A 15,096-nucleotide genomic window follows, 5' to 3' on the forward strand; every position below is an offset into this window, starting at 1 on the left:
TTTTTTTGTTTTAATAGTAATTCTTCTGCGTCAGTTCTATACAGTTATAAGGGTCATTTAAATGGTTTTGTGACCTTATTAACAGATGAAGAAAGTAAACGAATTTCCTGTAAGATCATTACCTAGTTCTCAAATTTTACAATTTCTCTTAAAAAATCATTTACTCATTTATTTACAATCATTACATTAATTAATTATCAGCAATGAAAGAAGAGGTCGTTATCTTACCTAACAAAAACCATCATCTACAAACAACGAGATCATGGGACTTCTTACACTTCCCACAGAGGATTCGAAGAGAGCACACGGTTGAGAGCGATATAATTGTTGGAATAATCGATTCTGAAATTTGGCCAGAGTCAGATTGTTTTATTGATACTGGATATGGACCTCCACCAATTAAATGGCAAGGGTCCTGTGATGGATTAACTAATTTCCATTGCAATATGTAAGCACTTGTTTCATAGATTCTTACAGTCATTCATGTTTTGTAATCAACAAGAAAACAATTAAAATGAATATTCACATTTAATTTTTTTTTTAAATTAATCAGTTTGTTTTGTAATAAATAAATATCAATTAAATCCTAATAAAACTATTTTTATTGTATGAAGCTAGAATGTAAATCCTAATAAAATTATAATATGTATTAACATAACATTTAACTAATTAGATTATGATGCTTTTGCTAATGATTATACAAAATTATTATATTTATTCCATTTAAATGCAGGAAACTTATTGGAGCAAAATACTACAAAAACGATGGAGACTTCTCCCCAACCGATATCCAGTCTCCAAGAGACTCCAGTGGTCATGGAACTCATGTGGCTTCAATAATCGCCTGTAACCTTGTTAATTCGGAAGGCCTTTCTGGTCTCGGGAGAGGTATAGCTCGAGGAGGAGTCCCGTCTTCGAGGATCGCCGTTTACAAAGTATGTTGGTCAACCGGTTGCGCAGATGAGGACATTATAGTAGCATTTTTTGATGCCATTAATGATGGGGTTGATCTATTATCAATTTCTATGGGAAATTATGGTTCAAGCTACTGTGAAGATCCCATAGCTTTTATGAGTTTTCAAGCCATGAATAAAGGAATTTTGACGACAATGCCTGCTGGAAACGAGGGTCCGGGACTTATATCTATCAAAAATGTTGCTCCTTGGGCGCTTACAGTAGCAGCAAGTGCCAGCGATCGTAATTACGTTACCAATTTGAAGTTGGGCAATGAGAAAACTTTGATGGTGAATCTTTCACAATTATTTTTTTCTGTTTAAGCATTCATACAATTTTTTTTTATTAAGTTATTAATTCACTTTTGAATCATGCACAGGGAGTTTCAGTGAACGTTTGATCAAAATGGTTACAGCCCTTTAGTGTATGGAGGCAGTGTGCCCAATAAAAGAAAGGAAAGAATGTCAATTTTACACACCAAGTTGTAGGAAGGTGTCAAATTTATTTATTAAGTATCAAAATTCTATTTATATGTATGAACTTGTCAAAAAGTGTCAAATATATTTAAAATAACAGAAATGTTAAACGGTGTTAAAACTTTTGCCACATGTAATATCCACATATTTTTTATTTTTTTAAATTGACATTATTTTAATTATTTTATCATTTAAACAAAACTTATTTTTACTTTCTCTCTCATCCCTCCACAACTCTCTATTTTTTTTCTAATTTTTCTCTCTTTGATTAACTCAAGTTCTTTTGGATTTTTACCTTCTTCTAACCTCCAAATGCTCCCTAACTAAACTTTAAATAGTCATCATCGTTGGTGGAAGTTTTTGTTGGCCGATTCCTAAATCATAGACGTTGTGGCCAAAATCTTCATTAGTCGAACCCTAAATCATTGTCGCCATTAGCGGACAATGTCGAATCAAGGTAATAAAATTAATAATAAAATTACTCATAGATGAAGAAATGAAGAGAGAAATATTTAAAGAAAATGGTAAATTATGAGGGTAAAGAAAGATAAAATAAATAAGAAAAGATTTTAATGTTTTGTTTGAATAAAAAATAATTAAAGTAATGTCAATTTAAAAAAATAAAAAATATGTGGATATTACATGTGGCAAAAATTTTAACACCGTTTAACATTTATGTTATTTTAAATATATTTGATACTTTTTGACAAGTTCATACATATAAATGGAATTTTGATACTTAATAAGTAAATTTGACACCTTCTTACAACTTGGTGTGTAAAATTGGCATTCTTCCCATAAAAGAAATGGTGCTTCTAGTTCTCAATCTAGGTATTTAACAACAACAAAAAAAAAAAAGATATCCCAATTATAATATGGACATTGAATAAAATTTTCTTGAATTTCTATTATACCCTTCTGTGGATGATTATAGAAATTCTAGTTATATGGAGAATGTAAAAGATAGAAAAGTCCCTCAATTTTGTTTAAGAAAAATGATTGGGAGCAAGACTTTGAGAGAGCGACTCGTACAGCGAAAGTGACATCGCTGTTATACGAAAGTGACCTCTCTGTTATACAAAAGAGACCTCGTTGTTATACAAAAGGGACGAGGTCTTTTTTGTATAACAGCGATGTCACTTTCGTATAACGGCGATGTCACTTTCGCTGTACGAGTCGCTCCCCCAAAGTCGTGCTCCCTATCATTCTTCTTTGGTTAAATATAAAAATATGCTCTTGAACCCTTGTATTGTATTGAATTATTCGAATTAAAACCGTAATAAATGGAAGCTTAAACAAACTTTTTTGAGGTTTGATCTCCAATTCTACTTTTCAATGAACTATAGCTATATAGTTATTATTTATACTCTTATATAATGTTCATGTATTTATTGATGAACATTATATAATCCTATATTGTGCAAAGGGTAAGATTGTCATTTGTGATGAATATAATTTTGGAAGAGCAACTATTTCTGCTGGAGCAATTGGTATGGTGATACAAGCTAATGTAACCAAAGATAACTGTGACGTGTTTGCCCTCCCAACAACTTATCTTGACATGCGGAGTACTGGTTACAACATCATGAGTTATGTTAGCTCATCAAGGTATATACGATACAAGCTGTCTAAACATGTTATACTTTTTTCATTTTTTATTTATTATATGAAACAGTAATCCAATTGGAAGCATATTGAAGAGTACTCAAGTTTTTGATTTTGATGCTTCAGCACCATATATTGCATCATTCTCATCTAGGGGACCCAATCCTATAACACCTCATATTCTCAAGGTTGTATAAATTTTACTCCTCCAATAAATTTAAATCCTAATTGAAGTTAGAAATTATATTTAACTTTCAAGAATTTATAACAAAGTTCCTACTCTCTTGATATATAGCCGGATTTGTGTGCACCCGGTGTTAAAATCTTGGGAGCATGGACACTTGCAAATTCTCTTACGAGATTACAAGAAGATTTGAGAAGGCTACCATATAACATCGTATTAGGCACCTCATCAGCCTGCCCACATGTTACTGATGCAGCCGCATATGTCAAATCATTTCATCCATCATGGTCTCCGGCAGCTATAAAATCTGCTCTTATGACTACCGGTATATATATAAAATGCATAAATATTTAATCATATAAATAATGTATCATTTAAATAATGTTCAATTACAAATAATTTTCATATAGCCACCAAGATGAGTGAAGAAAAAACACCTCAAGCAGAATTTGCTTATGGAGCCAATCCCAGAGAAGAGAAAGAAATTGGTCTTGTCGATTCTCCACTCTGGGGCAGCTGGGAAATCCGCGATTGTTAAATCAGCCAAGTCAGTAGCTTTTCCATCTGAGATGGGCGTGATCGTCGGAAGAAGACGGTGCTGTTAGTTGTTAGCTCGAAAGCGAGTTCCCCGAGGTTGAGAAGAAGACAATGAATGGAATGGCCAGATAAACCCTGAAAGGGCTAGAAAACCGGGCCTTGTGTATGATATTACACTAGTTGACTATTTGAAGTTTTTGTGCGAGCAAGGCTACAGCAACAATGATTTGAAATTTCTTTCGGGAATGCATGGTGTTTGCAACCTTTATGGGACAGAAAATGCATGGAATTTGAACATCCCTTCATTTTCAATCCCTGTCATGCCTTCTACTCATTTTAATGTCACCTACACTAGGACAGTTACAAATGTGGGACCTTCATCATCCATTTACCAAGCCCAAATTATTGCTCCACCAGGATTAAACATACAAGTTGTGCCAAACGTACTTCATTTTTCTAGTGTCGGACAAACTCAAACATTTGGGGTGGTTTTCGTAGGAAGGATTAGTGTAAGGAATATTGTTTCTGCTTCTTTGTCATGGGTAAGCTCCACAAACACAGTGAGGAGCCCCATTGTTGTTTTTGTTAGAAACTAATGTATAATAATTAATATTTCTTTTTGTTATGCAACAGTCTCTTGGATTGTCCAATCTCTTAATCTTATCTCTAATAAATGAGACTTTTAATGTCTCTTAGTTTAATGTCTAAGTTATGTTTTACTTTATATAAGTTATGTAATCGTGTTCTTATTTCAACAAGTTCAATAGACAAAATTTCATTCAAATTTGTTTTCATTCTCTAAAGTTTCTATTCACTTTCTAATAATTTTTTTACGGTTCGATCATTGAAGTCTTGATTGTGATTTCGTTACATGGTATTAGAGCTTTGGTAACATTGGTGAAGAAGGTATCATTGTTATTCGATATGGAAAGTGGTGGTCGTGTAGCTGGACTTGGTTTGGAGTTGTTAAACCATTCAAACTATCGTATATGGAAAATCTGTATGGAATCGTACCTGGTCGGGAAAAATTTGTGGGACATCATCGTAGACGAAAATGATGTAGCTCCTGAGGATGTTGCTGAAAATACGGAAGCATCGAAGAAGCGGAAGAGACTCAATGCGAAGGCATAATTTGTGTTGAAGAGGTCAATCTCTCACAATCTGTTCGTGCACATCATCGGTTGTGGATCTACTCGCGAGATCTGGAAATGCTTGGTCGTCTTTTCAACAAGAAGAACGATGCTTGTTTCCAAATGCTTGAAAATGAGTTGGCAGCCGCAATGCAAATTGGATTTGTCTCGGAGTTCTTTCTTAAGTTAAAAAACATATGCTTAGAAATTTCCTTATTGAACCCAGATGAAAAAATCTTAGAAGCTCGAACAAAGAGGCATATTGTTAAAGGATTTCGACCCGATATACACCATTCATCACATCGATTCAAGTTTGGGCTCAACAACTTTCACTTGAGGAGTTTGAAAATCTCTTGTCATCTTAAGAGTCGTTGGCCGCACAAATGACTAGAACGAGTATAAAGTATGAGTCAAACAATGTGTTGTTCGTGAAGAAATCGAGCTTGAAAATGGGAAAGTCGAAGAAGGAAGAAATAGGTCAGGATTTTTCAAATATTACTAAAAAGCCCCTTAAATATGTTTCAGGTGTGGCAAGACTGGACACTTCAAGAGAGATTGTAGAGTAACTTTGAATGGAAATTTTGCTAGTTCAAATCTCGGAGAAAAGTCTAACCAACGTGTTGAGGAGGACTGGGACAAGGCTTTTCATATCGATGTGATGATTTCGAAGGAAAAGAAAACATAGGCGTCTCATGGTAAACATGAAATCGATCAAAGGTGGATTGTCGATTTAGGGTGCAGACATCATGTTACTAGAGATGATTCTGTGTTCTCGTCGAGTCGAGTTCATAATAGGGGTGGTGACATTGTCATGACAGATAAATCAGTTCATGAAGTTAAAAGGGACGGATCATTTGTCATTAATAACGACAAAGGAGAATCTATTACTCTGAAGAATGTCTACCATGTTCCAGGAATCCAGAAGAATCTCTTCTTAGTAGCAAATGCTATAGACGCGGGAAATCTTGTGTTGTTCGGTCCACATGATGTGAAGTTCTTAAAGAATGTGAAAGAACTAGAACTCAGGTAAATGATCTATTTGTCCTTTCAGCATCAAATTCGTACATCAAAAAAGTGAACGACAAAAGAACCTCCTTTCTATGGCATGCAAGACTTGGGAATGTCAATATGACTAAGCTTAGTGTTATATCTCGAAAGACTTGTTGAAATTCTACTTGAAGATTGAGAATTGAGGAGGGCATTGTGTGTGAAGGATGTCAATATGGGAAGACTCATTAACTTTCATTCGACAACTTTGTATCAAGAAGTAAGGGTTCTTTGTATCGAGTTCATAGTGACTTGATGGGAACAACTCGAACTGCCTCATACTTGAGAAGTAAATATATGTTTCTATTTGTGAATGATTTTTCCCGGTTCACCTGGGTGTACTTTGTGAAAGAGAAGTCCGAAGTGTTCTATAAATTTCTCGAGTTCAAGGAGACGGTAGAAGGAGAACAAGAAAGGAAAATCCAAGTATTGTGGATGACAATGGTGGAGAATTTTGCTCAAAAGAGTTTGAATTGTTTTGTAGGCAAAATGGAATAAAAATAGAACTCTCATGTCTTGAGACCCCGCAACAAAATGGGATAGCCGAAAGGAAGATTCGACACCTTATAAAGGCTTGTAAGTCGTGGCTGCATATGAGGAATATACCAAATCACTTATGGGCATAAGGCATGAGTTGTGCTTCCCATGTCATCAATGGAGTTCCTCTTAGCCCAAATGAGTTCAAATCTCCATTCGAGATGCTTTTTAGTTTTAAGCCAAATGTTAAGCATTTTAGAATTTTTGGATCTACTTGTTATGTCCATATTCTAGACTCGAGAATGAGCAAATTGGATGCAAAGGCAGTCAAATGAGTGTTCGTCAGCTATGACCAAAGAAGGAAATGGTGGCGGTGTATGGATCCATCAACCCACAAATGCATTGTGTCGAGAGATGTTATTTTTGTTGGGAAAAATTAAGAGTTCATTAACTTAGAAGAAATTGTTTGGAAGATTAAGTAAATAGTTAATTAAAAGAAAATGCTAAATATTAATCAATTAAGTTTTGATGATGTTTACATATAAACGAAGTTAAGTCGTCTAATTATTTCTATACAGGTGCATCAGATTTGGCTAACTTAAACGTGGTCTAAGCAGGCTAATTAGACGTATTACGTACTTAGACGTGTTAGTCTAACATATACGTAGTTATACGTGCAAGTCTAACAGATACGTAGTTAGACGTGTCAGTCTAACAGATACGTAGTTAGACGTGCTAGTCTAATAGATACATAGTTTGACGTGCCAATTTAAAAGATACGTAGTTAGACGTGTCAGTCTAACAGATACATAGTTAGACATACAAGTCCAACAGATACGTAGTTAGATGTTCCAGTCTAATAGATACGTAGTTAGACGTGTCAGTCTAACAGATACGTAGATAGACGTGCTAGTCTAACAAATACATAGTTAGACATACCAGTTTAACAGATACGTAGTTAGACGTGTAAGCCTAACAGATATGTAGTTAGGCGTGTTAGTCTAACAGATACATAGTTAGACTTGTTAGTCTAATAGATACGTAGTTAGACGTGTCAGTCTAACAGATACGTAGTTAGACATGCAAGTGTAACAAATATGTAGTTAGACATGCCAGTCTCACAAATACGTAGTTAGACGTGGGCATCTAACTCCTTCAGATCAGTCTGAAGTGATATGCCATTAAACGCTACAATCTAACTCCATTAGACGTGGTAGTCTAATGGAATCTGCTGTTAGACGTTGGCGTCTAACTCTCTTAGACTTGGCAGTCTAATGGAGCACGTTTAATGCCTTGCTTTAGTAGCCGTTTCAAGTTAGCATACGTCTACCCACGATCAACTAGTTGTACGCTACTCCTGCTTCACTTTCTCTTACAGACAAGTACGTCAGCTATTTACATCCAATGAATGAACACCACGTACGCGAAGATTCCTCCCACTACTTGTTCAGTACAGGACAATTGTAGAAGGATATCTGGCGCGCTACCGTTCAGTTCGGCCACGTTCCAGAAGCACAGAGCCTTCTATACTTTGTCCTTTAGGCGTCCATCCTATGGGCGCGTGCCACGTGTTAATACAAAAGATTTGACCGTTGGTGTCCTTCTACTACAAATAGATGCTCAAGGACAATGACCGAATCACCGATTACTCTACTCATAAATACAAAAGATTATCCCTCAACGTATATCGTCTCGTGTATGCGTAACGTAGTCTTTCAAAAGAACCACAGGATTCGTCGTTGTTCTCTAATGCCTTTTAATCATTGAAACATGGCAACGGTCGAATCCATTTTGTTGATATGTGGCAATGGTACGTTTGTCTATGCCTAGCGTACAAGATTTTTGTGCGCATTACATTTGAAATATTTGTTTGTCGTATTATAGGCGCACGGGATTTTAGTGCGTAGTGTAATAAAATATTCGTTCATCGATTTGCATGTTAGAGTAAATAACTGGTTGTACATTTGTCGTATTCAGGTGATGTAGAAATTAGTTGATATCGAGCTCTACTGATAAGCTACTCTGCTGAAAGCGCACTCATATGTTGATAAGATCTACTGATAAGCTACTATGCTGAAAGAGAACTCAGTTGTTAATCAGCTCAGCTACTAGAAAACTCTACTGATAGAACAGCTCAGCCGATAGCAAGTCTGCTTATGGAAACTCTATTGTCAGCGCTTCTTCGGCTCTATTGATGACAACTCTACTGCCAACGCTTCTTCAGCTCTGCCGAGCAGTAACTCTGTTACCAGAGCTTCTTCAGCTCTGCTGATGGCAACTCTGCTGCTAGCTCTTCTTCAGTGCTGCTAATGGCAACTCTACTGATGGAAACTCTACTGTCAACGCTTCTTCAGCTCTACTGATGACAACTCTGTTGTCAGCGCTTCTTTAACTCTACTGATGGCAACTCTGTTGTCAATGTTTCTTCAGCTTTACCTGCACATTAACGCATTACTGAACTTAGTTTTATTCATTCATCAAACCCATGTGTGTTCATTTTAATTCTCCTAAGTTAATTTTAATCAATTAAGACGTTTTTTATAATTTAACTTAATTTAATAATTTCCCCATTTTTTATGATTTAATCTAATATAAAATTTTCTCCATTTTTCTCTTTTAACTTAATTTAACAATTTCCCCTTTTTTTGATTATGTTAAAACTAAGTGATGATGAGCAGGGAACTATAGATAACTATATAGATATGGGCAATGATAAATAAGTAAAATATTTCGAATATAAATTTCCCCATTTTTAATTCATTGTCTATATTTCACCTTGTAGTTTGCTTGAGCCCTTTTTAACATCAACATCCCCTTATCGTTTAAGGAAGTCCGTGACTTCAACAGTTTTGTAGTTTGATTGAGCCCGCTCTAGATGGCTTCTTTTCCTTTTTACCTTCCCCTTCCTGGTTTCACCCTCACTTCTTTCCCTTTACTACTTTCCCCTTTTTAACATCGGCATCCCCGTCTTGCTCATCTCAAAATTTTCCTCCATCAACTTAGAGAACATTTCATATAATTTGGGGTTAGTTGACCTAAAGATGATGTCATCAAGCTCTATGAGCTTGGTTAAGTCCATATAATGCTTTATCTAAACATGATCCAAGTTCATGTCCTGTTTTACCTGCACATATAAACATTGACAACTTTCGTACCCATATTTATTTAGGTCCATGGCTAATTTGTCCTTGGGGATCCATACTTGAGTTATTTTTATGGATCTCTCATTATGTGTTTTTAACTTGGCAGATTTATGCTTACCAGACCAGCTGGCTACTCTGTTTTGGGGCTTAAGCCAACTTGACTTTTGTTGAGTTCGCTTAACATATTTAATTTCATCTTTAAGAGTCAAATCATTACAGTTTCGATTAGTTCGAATGTAAGTTGAGTTTCCCTTGACGAAACTTATGAAATTAAATTTGTCTTTTACCGGGTTCAACTTATTGCAGGACTCAGCTGGATTGCCCCCAACAAATACCAGACCAGATTTGTATCTAGCAGGACTTTGTTGCTCAGACAATTGCTTGAGAGCATTTCCAGACTTAGTCCATTACTAACCACATAGTTTATTCTTTTATTTTAAATAGATAAACTCTTAATTGTTTCTTTGAGATTCTCATTCTCAGCTGATAGCTCATTCATTTTGTTTTTCAAAACTTCTGGTTCATTATTTTGAGTTGAGAAACTTGTATTGTTAGATTTATTTTTCAAATTTATTTCGTTAAAAAGATTTAACAGTTTCTTGTACTCAATGACCATGTCATTGAATGCAGTAATTAAATCATTTCTTATGAATTCATCAGGGGTGAAATCAAATACATCGTTGTCATCTGTCATTAGCATTTGATAATTTCTTCCTCCCTTTCATTTGAGGAGCTCTCATCGGAATCACTTTCAACTCATTTGCTCTTGCTTTCCTCATCAAGTAGAGCCTTTTGTTCCTTCTTATTCTTGGAAGTTTTACGATGTTTGTGTTGTGATGGAGTGGACGGACATCCTCATTCCTTGAGTTTATCTCAAACTCATAGGCCTTCAGATCGGCAAAGATATCATACAACTAGATCTTTTTCAGGTCATAAGTTTCTCTCATAGCCACCGTTTTAATATCTCATTCTTAGGGTAAAGCTCTCGTAGCTTTGATAGCAACTTCTCTATTGCTATATACATTTTCTAGGGTTGAGAGTTCGATGACTATGCTGCTGAATCTTTTGTCGAACTCAGTTATAGTCTCACCCGGGTGCATCCTGATGTTGTCGAACATTTGTGTGTCAACCATTAGTTTGTTTTCTTTTGTTTGGTTGTTGCCTTCACAAAATCGATTCAGCTTCTCTCAGATCTCTTTGACAGTGGAGCATGACTTGTGGATCCAAACCCAACTGAATAACTGTTTAAGAACATGACATTTTTTTTATCATTTTTAAATATTTTGAATGCATTTGTTAATTGGGCTTAAATGTATCAGGCTAAGCGTGAGCACTAAGCAAAGTGTTTGGTTTCACCAAACTTTGCAAGAATAATGTTTTTCTTCCAATGATATAGAGCTGACACATCCTTTGGGCTGTCAAAGTCTTTATTTATTTATTTATGCGTCTATTCGGACGGAGTCTAAACACGCTTTAGATGTCTTTCCTTCATTTAGACGTCTAACCAAGCATATATACAAGTTGCTTAAGCAACCACTCGTCTTAGTACATGATTTCTTTAGACGATTGATCTAATTAGTTCGATTGAGAACTCCGTCTACAAACGTCTGTCCAACCACTTTAATCAATAATTTTCCCCCTCAATTTATGCATATGTAATTAAATAACAATTAAAAATTAATTTAGGTCTACAAGACCATAAAAATATTTCTAAAGTAAGAAAGCTTAGTCTCGGGGAGTGGCTTCGTGAACACGTCTACCACTTGCTGATTTGTTGGAACATATTCTAGACGAATATGCTTATGACTGACATGCTCCCAAATTCCACTATGTAGATGACCTGTTGTACCTGTAAAAGACATAATTATAACTTTTTGGTACCCACATTCACTTGGGTCCTCGGTCAATCAGTCCATTGGGAATCCATATTTGAGTTATCTTGATGGATTTACATGTTGTGTTGTAATCGGTGCATATGATTTAAGCTTAGCAGACGTATTTCTACTAGCAGTTGTTCCATTAACCTTAGAGGATGGTTTTAGTTTAAAACTCCTTGACCTCATGTCAGGTTTTGGTTTGCCAGATTTGCTAGTTGCTCTCTTCCTAGGCTTCAGCCAACTTTCAGTTGGCTTAACATTAACTATCTCATCCTTTAAGGTTAGATCTTCAAAGCTTGAATTAGTTCATTTGTTAGTTAGATTACCCCTAACAAAGCTTATTGGCTTAAGATTGTCTTTCACCGAGTTTAACTTTTCAAAAGACTTGTCTAGGCTGGCATTGTCAAATCTTAAACCGGATTTACATCCGGCACACCTCAACAAACTTATTTGTTGTCTGACTGCATCTCCAAATCTCGTTCATAAACTGACCACATATGTCAAAAGTTTCAGAAGGAAGTGTTTGAACCTTTTCCTTAAGCTTCTCATTCTCAGATGAGAGCTCAACCACTTTGTTTTCAGAATCTTTTATTCAAAAGTTTGATATAAAGAAGAGTTATCAATTTCATATTTCAATCTCATTTCATTAAAAGAGTTTGACAACTTCTTGTACTCAATGACCATGTCATTAAGTGCAGCAATTAATTCATCTCTTGTGAACTCTTCAGAGGAGAAGTCAAATACCTCATATTCTTCCTCCACCATGAAGCAGGTAACGTCTTCATCATCGCTGTCGCTAGATGATGAATCATCTGAGTCGCTTTGGTCCCACTTTGCCTTGCTATCAGCAACCATGAGAGCCTTCAGCTCTTTCTGGTTTTTCTTGTCATCATTTCTCTTGTCATCACGCGTTGGCTTCCTGCATTCCGCTTTGAAGTATCTTAGTTTATTACAGTTAAAATACTTAAAGTTAGCCTTATAGTTATTTTTATCATCATTGTTATTATTTGAAGAGCTTCAGTTAGGATTGCTCTTCTTCATGAATTTTCCAAATTTCTTCATGAATAGAGCCATGGCTTTGCAACTGATCTACTCCGCAGCAGACTTCATATTAGTGGCAGCAGGTAGCTCATCAACAATCACCAACGCCTTGGTTGAGAGTAAAGATGTGGAATTCTCCTCTTCGTTCCTAGAGTTGATCTCAAACTCATAGGCCTTCAGATCAACTAGCAAATCATAGAGCTTTATCTTGTTGAGGTCTTTAGTCTCCCTCATGGCCATCGTCTTAATATCCCACTCTTTGGGCAGAGCACGCATGACTTTGATTGCAACCTCTCTTTGGATGTAAGTCTTGGCAAAAGTGGAGAGAGTAGTGATGATCTTACTAAATCTCTCATTGAACTCAGTCATCGTCTCTCTAGGATGCATCTTGATGTTATCAAACTGCTGTGTGGCAACCATAAGTTTGTTTTCTCTAGTTTGCTCGTTGCCCTCACACAGTTCAGTCAGCTTCTCCCAAATTTCTTTGACAATGGGACAGGTGATGATCTTGTTGAACATGTTATCATCCAACGTCTTGTAAAGGATGTCTTTAGCCATATTGTCGAGGTTGTTCTTCCTTTTATCTTCACTGGTCCACTCAGATCTTGGCTTCTCAATCTTTATCGGACCATCAGTGATGATATACAACATGTCATCATCTATGGTAGATAAATGAGTTTGCACTCTCACTTTCCTTCCGTTGTAGTTTCCTTACAAAACATACAAACCTTGTTGCTGGAAGCCATATACATGATTTCATATATGATTATGCTTAAGAATAGAAAATGAGGCTCTAATACCACTTGTTAAGATTGGTGTTGACAATGGGGACAGAAGTCTGACTATTATTAACAACTTATACACTTCAATTCGATTTTAACTCTATTAGAAGTTAAGATCAGTTTATATTCTTCACAAATCTTCACAAACTCTTGAATAAGTTCAAGTGCGGAACCATTTGTTTGCTGATTTGAAGTTTCAGATGAATAAATGTCAATGACAAAAAGGAAAGAACACATTGAATTTTATGGATGTTCGGAGATAAAACTCCTACCACTAGTAAAAAATGTGTTATTAGTGGCGAAATTTAACGGCGATATATAAAACCGTAGTTAATACCTTACATATAACTGCGGTATATAAAACCGTAGTTAATACCTTACATGTAACTGTGGTATATAAAATCGTAGTTAATAATCTTATTTTTAACTACGGTATATAAAACCACAGTTAAAAGTCTTAACTTTAACTGCGGTATATAAAACCACAGTTAAAGTCTTACATTTAACTGCGGTATATAAAACTGCAGTTAAAAGTCTTAACTTTAACTGCGGTATATAAAACCGCAGTTAAAGTCTTACATTTAACTGCGGTATATAAAACTGCAGTTAAAAGTCTTACATTTAACTGCGGTATATAAAATCGTAGTTAAAAGTCTTACATTAAACTGCAGTATATAAAACCGTAATTAAAAGTCTTACAATTAACTACGGTATATAAAACCGCAGTTAAAAGTTTTACCTTTAACTGCGTTATTATATACCGCAATTAAAATTTTTTTACCTGGTATATAAAACTATAGTTAAATATTTTATTAAGATTATCAAACATAAAAAAAATTATTTATAAATTTTAATTTGTATTATTTTAGAAATTAATTGGAATACAAGATAGACTTCTTAATTTTTATTATTTTAAAAATTAATTATGATATAAGTAGGTAAAGATTTGTGTAGATAAAATTATAAAAGTTAAATAATAAATTATTTATCGTTTTTATAATAAATATTATTATTAATATTATATATATATGGATATTTTTATTAATTTATTAGAAAAATATATTACTAATATAATTTATAAATATGTTATATTATTAAAAATATATATAAATTATTTATTAATGTGATTAAATTATTTATAAATATAAAACTAATATAATTGAGTTAAATTTTTAATAAAAAATTTGTTAAAGAGTTGTTCAATTTTTTATTTATTTTTATAATTGTAATAGTAAGTTTTAATTTTAGAATATGTATTATATATAAATATGAATTAAGTAAATATACTAAAATTTTAAAATTTGGAGATACTTTATGTATATATATAATTTATTTACTAATAATTATTCTAAAATCATACTTTAAAATAATCTTTCAAATAAAATATATTTATAATATATATATATATATATAAACATATTATTTGTGCTTAATAATATATATAAATTATTTATTATTCAATATTTATATAAAATACACATTATTTTAATTATTATATATAAAACCGCAATTAAAAGTGCTTTGATACGTTGTATAGAGTATAAAGTGTATAAAAATATAAATTATAATTAAGTATAAATAATATAGGTAGTATACATTATATAGGTTAGTTAGTGATGTTTGTAGGCTCTTGTAATTATATTGACCCACTATTGAGGGTCACAAATTTTTAATTTTTAGTATATAGAATATTATTAATTATATATTATATATTATTATCTATTTTACTGTGTAATATCATATTCCTTTATATTGTTTTTTTTTAATATGTTAACTTTTTCTCTATATATTATAGATAATAAAATATTTATATAGTTGTTATTAAAGTAACAAACCACCTAAT

At 33.9% G+C, this 15,096-nt stretch overlaps 1 protein-coding gene across 1 annotated transcript; it reads left to right on the forward strand.

Annotated features, from left to right (window-relative positions):
* Positions 1-203: 203 nt before the first annotated feature.
* Positions 204-5,571, forward strand: LOC124935348 (cucumisin-like). Its single transcript, XM_047475784.1, has 10 exons — positions 204-448; positions 734-1,244; positions 2,857-3,038; positions 3,106-3,223; positions 3,331-3,544; positions 3,691-3,819; positions 3,967-4,298; positions 4,638-4,756; positions 4,850-5,197; positions 5,412-5,571. Exons 1-10 carry the CDS (start codon positions 204-206, stop codon positions 5,569-5,571), a joined length of 2,358 nt encoding a protein of 785 aa, XP_047331740.1.
* Positions 5,572-15,096: the final 9,525 nt, after the last annotated feature.

The sequence above is a fragment of the Impatiens glandulifera genome, chromosome 4 (assembly GCF_907164915.1).
Source record: "Impatiens glandulifera chromosome 4, dImpGla2.1, whole genome shotgun sequence".
In the NCBI taxonomy this organism is placed as follows: Eukaryota; Viridiplantae; Streptophyta; class Magnoliopsida; order Ericales; family Balsaminaceae; genus Impatiens; species Impatiens glandulifera.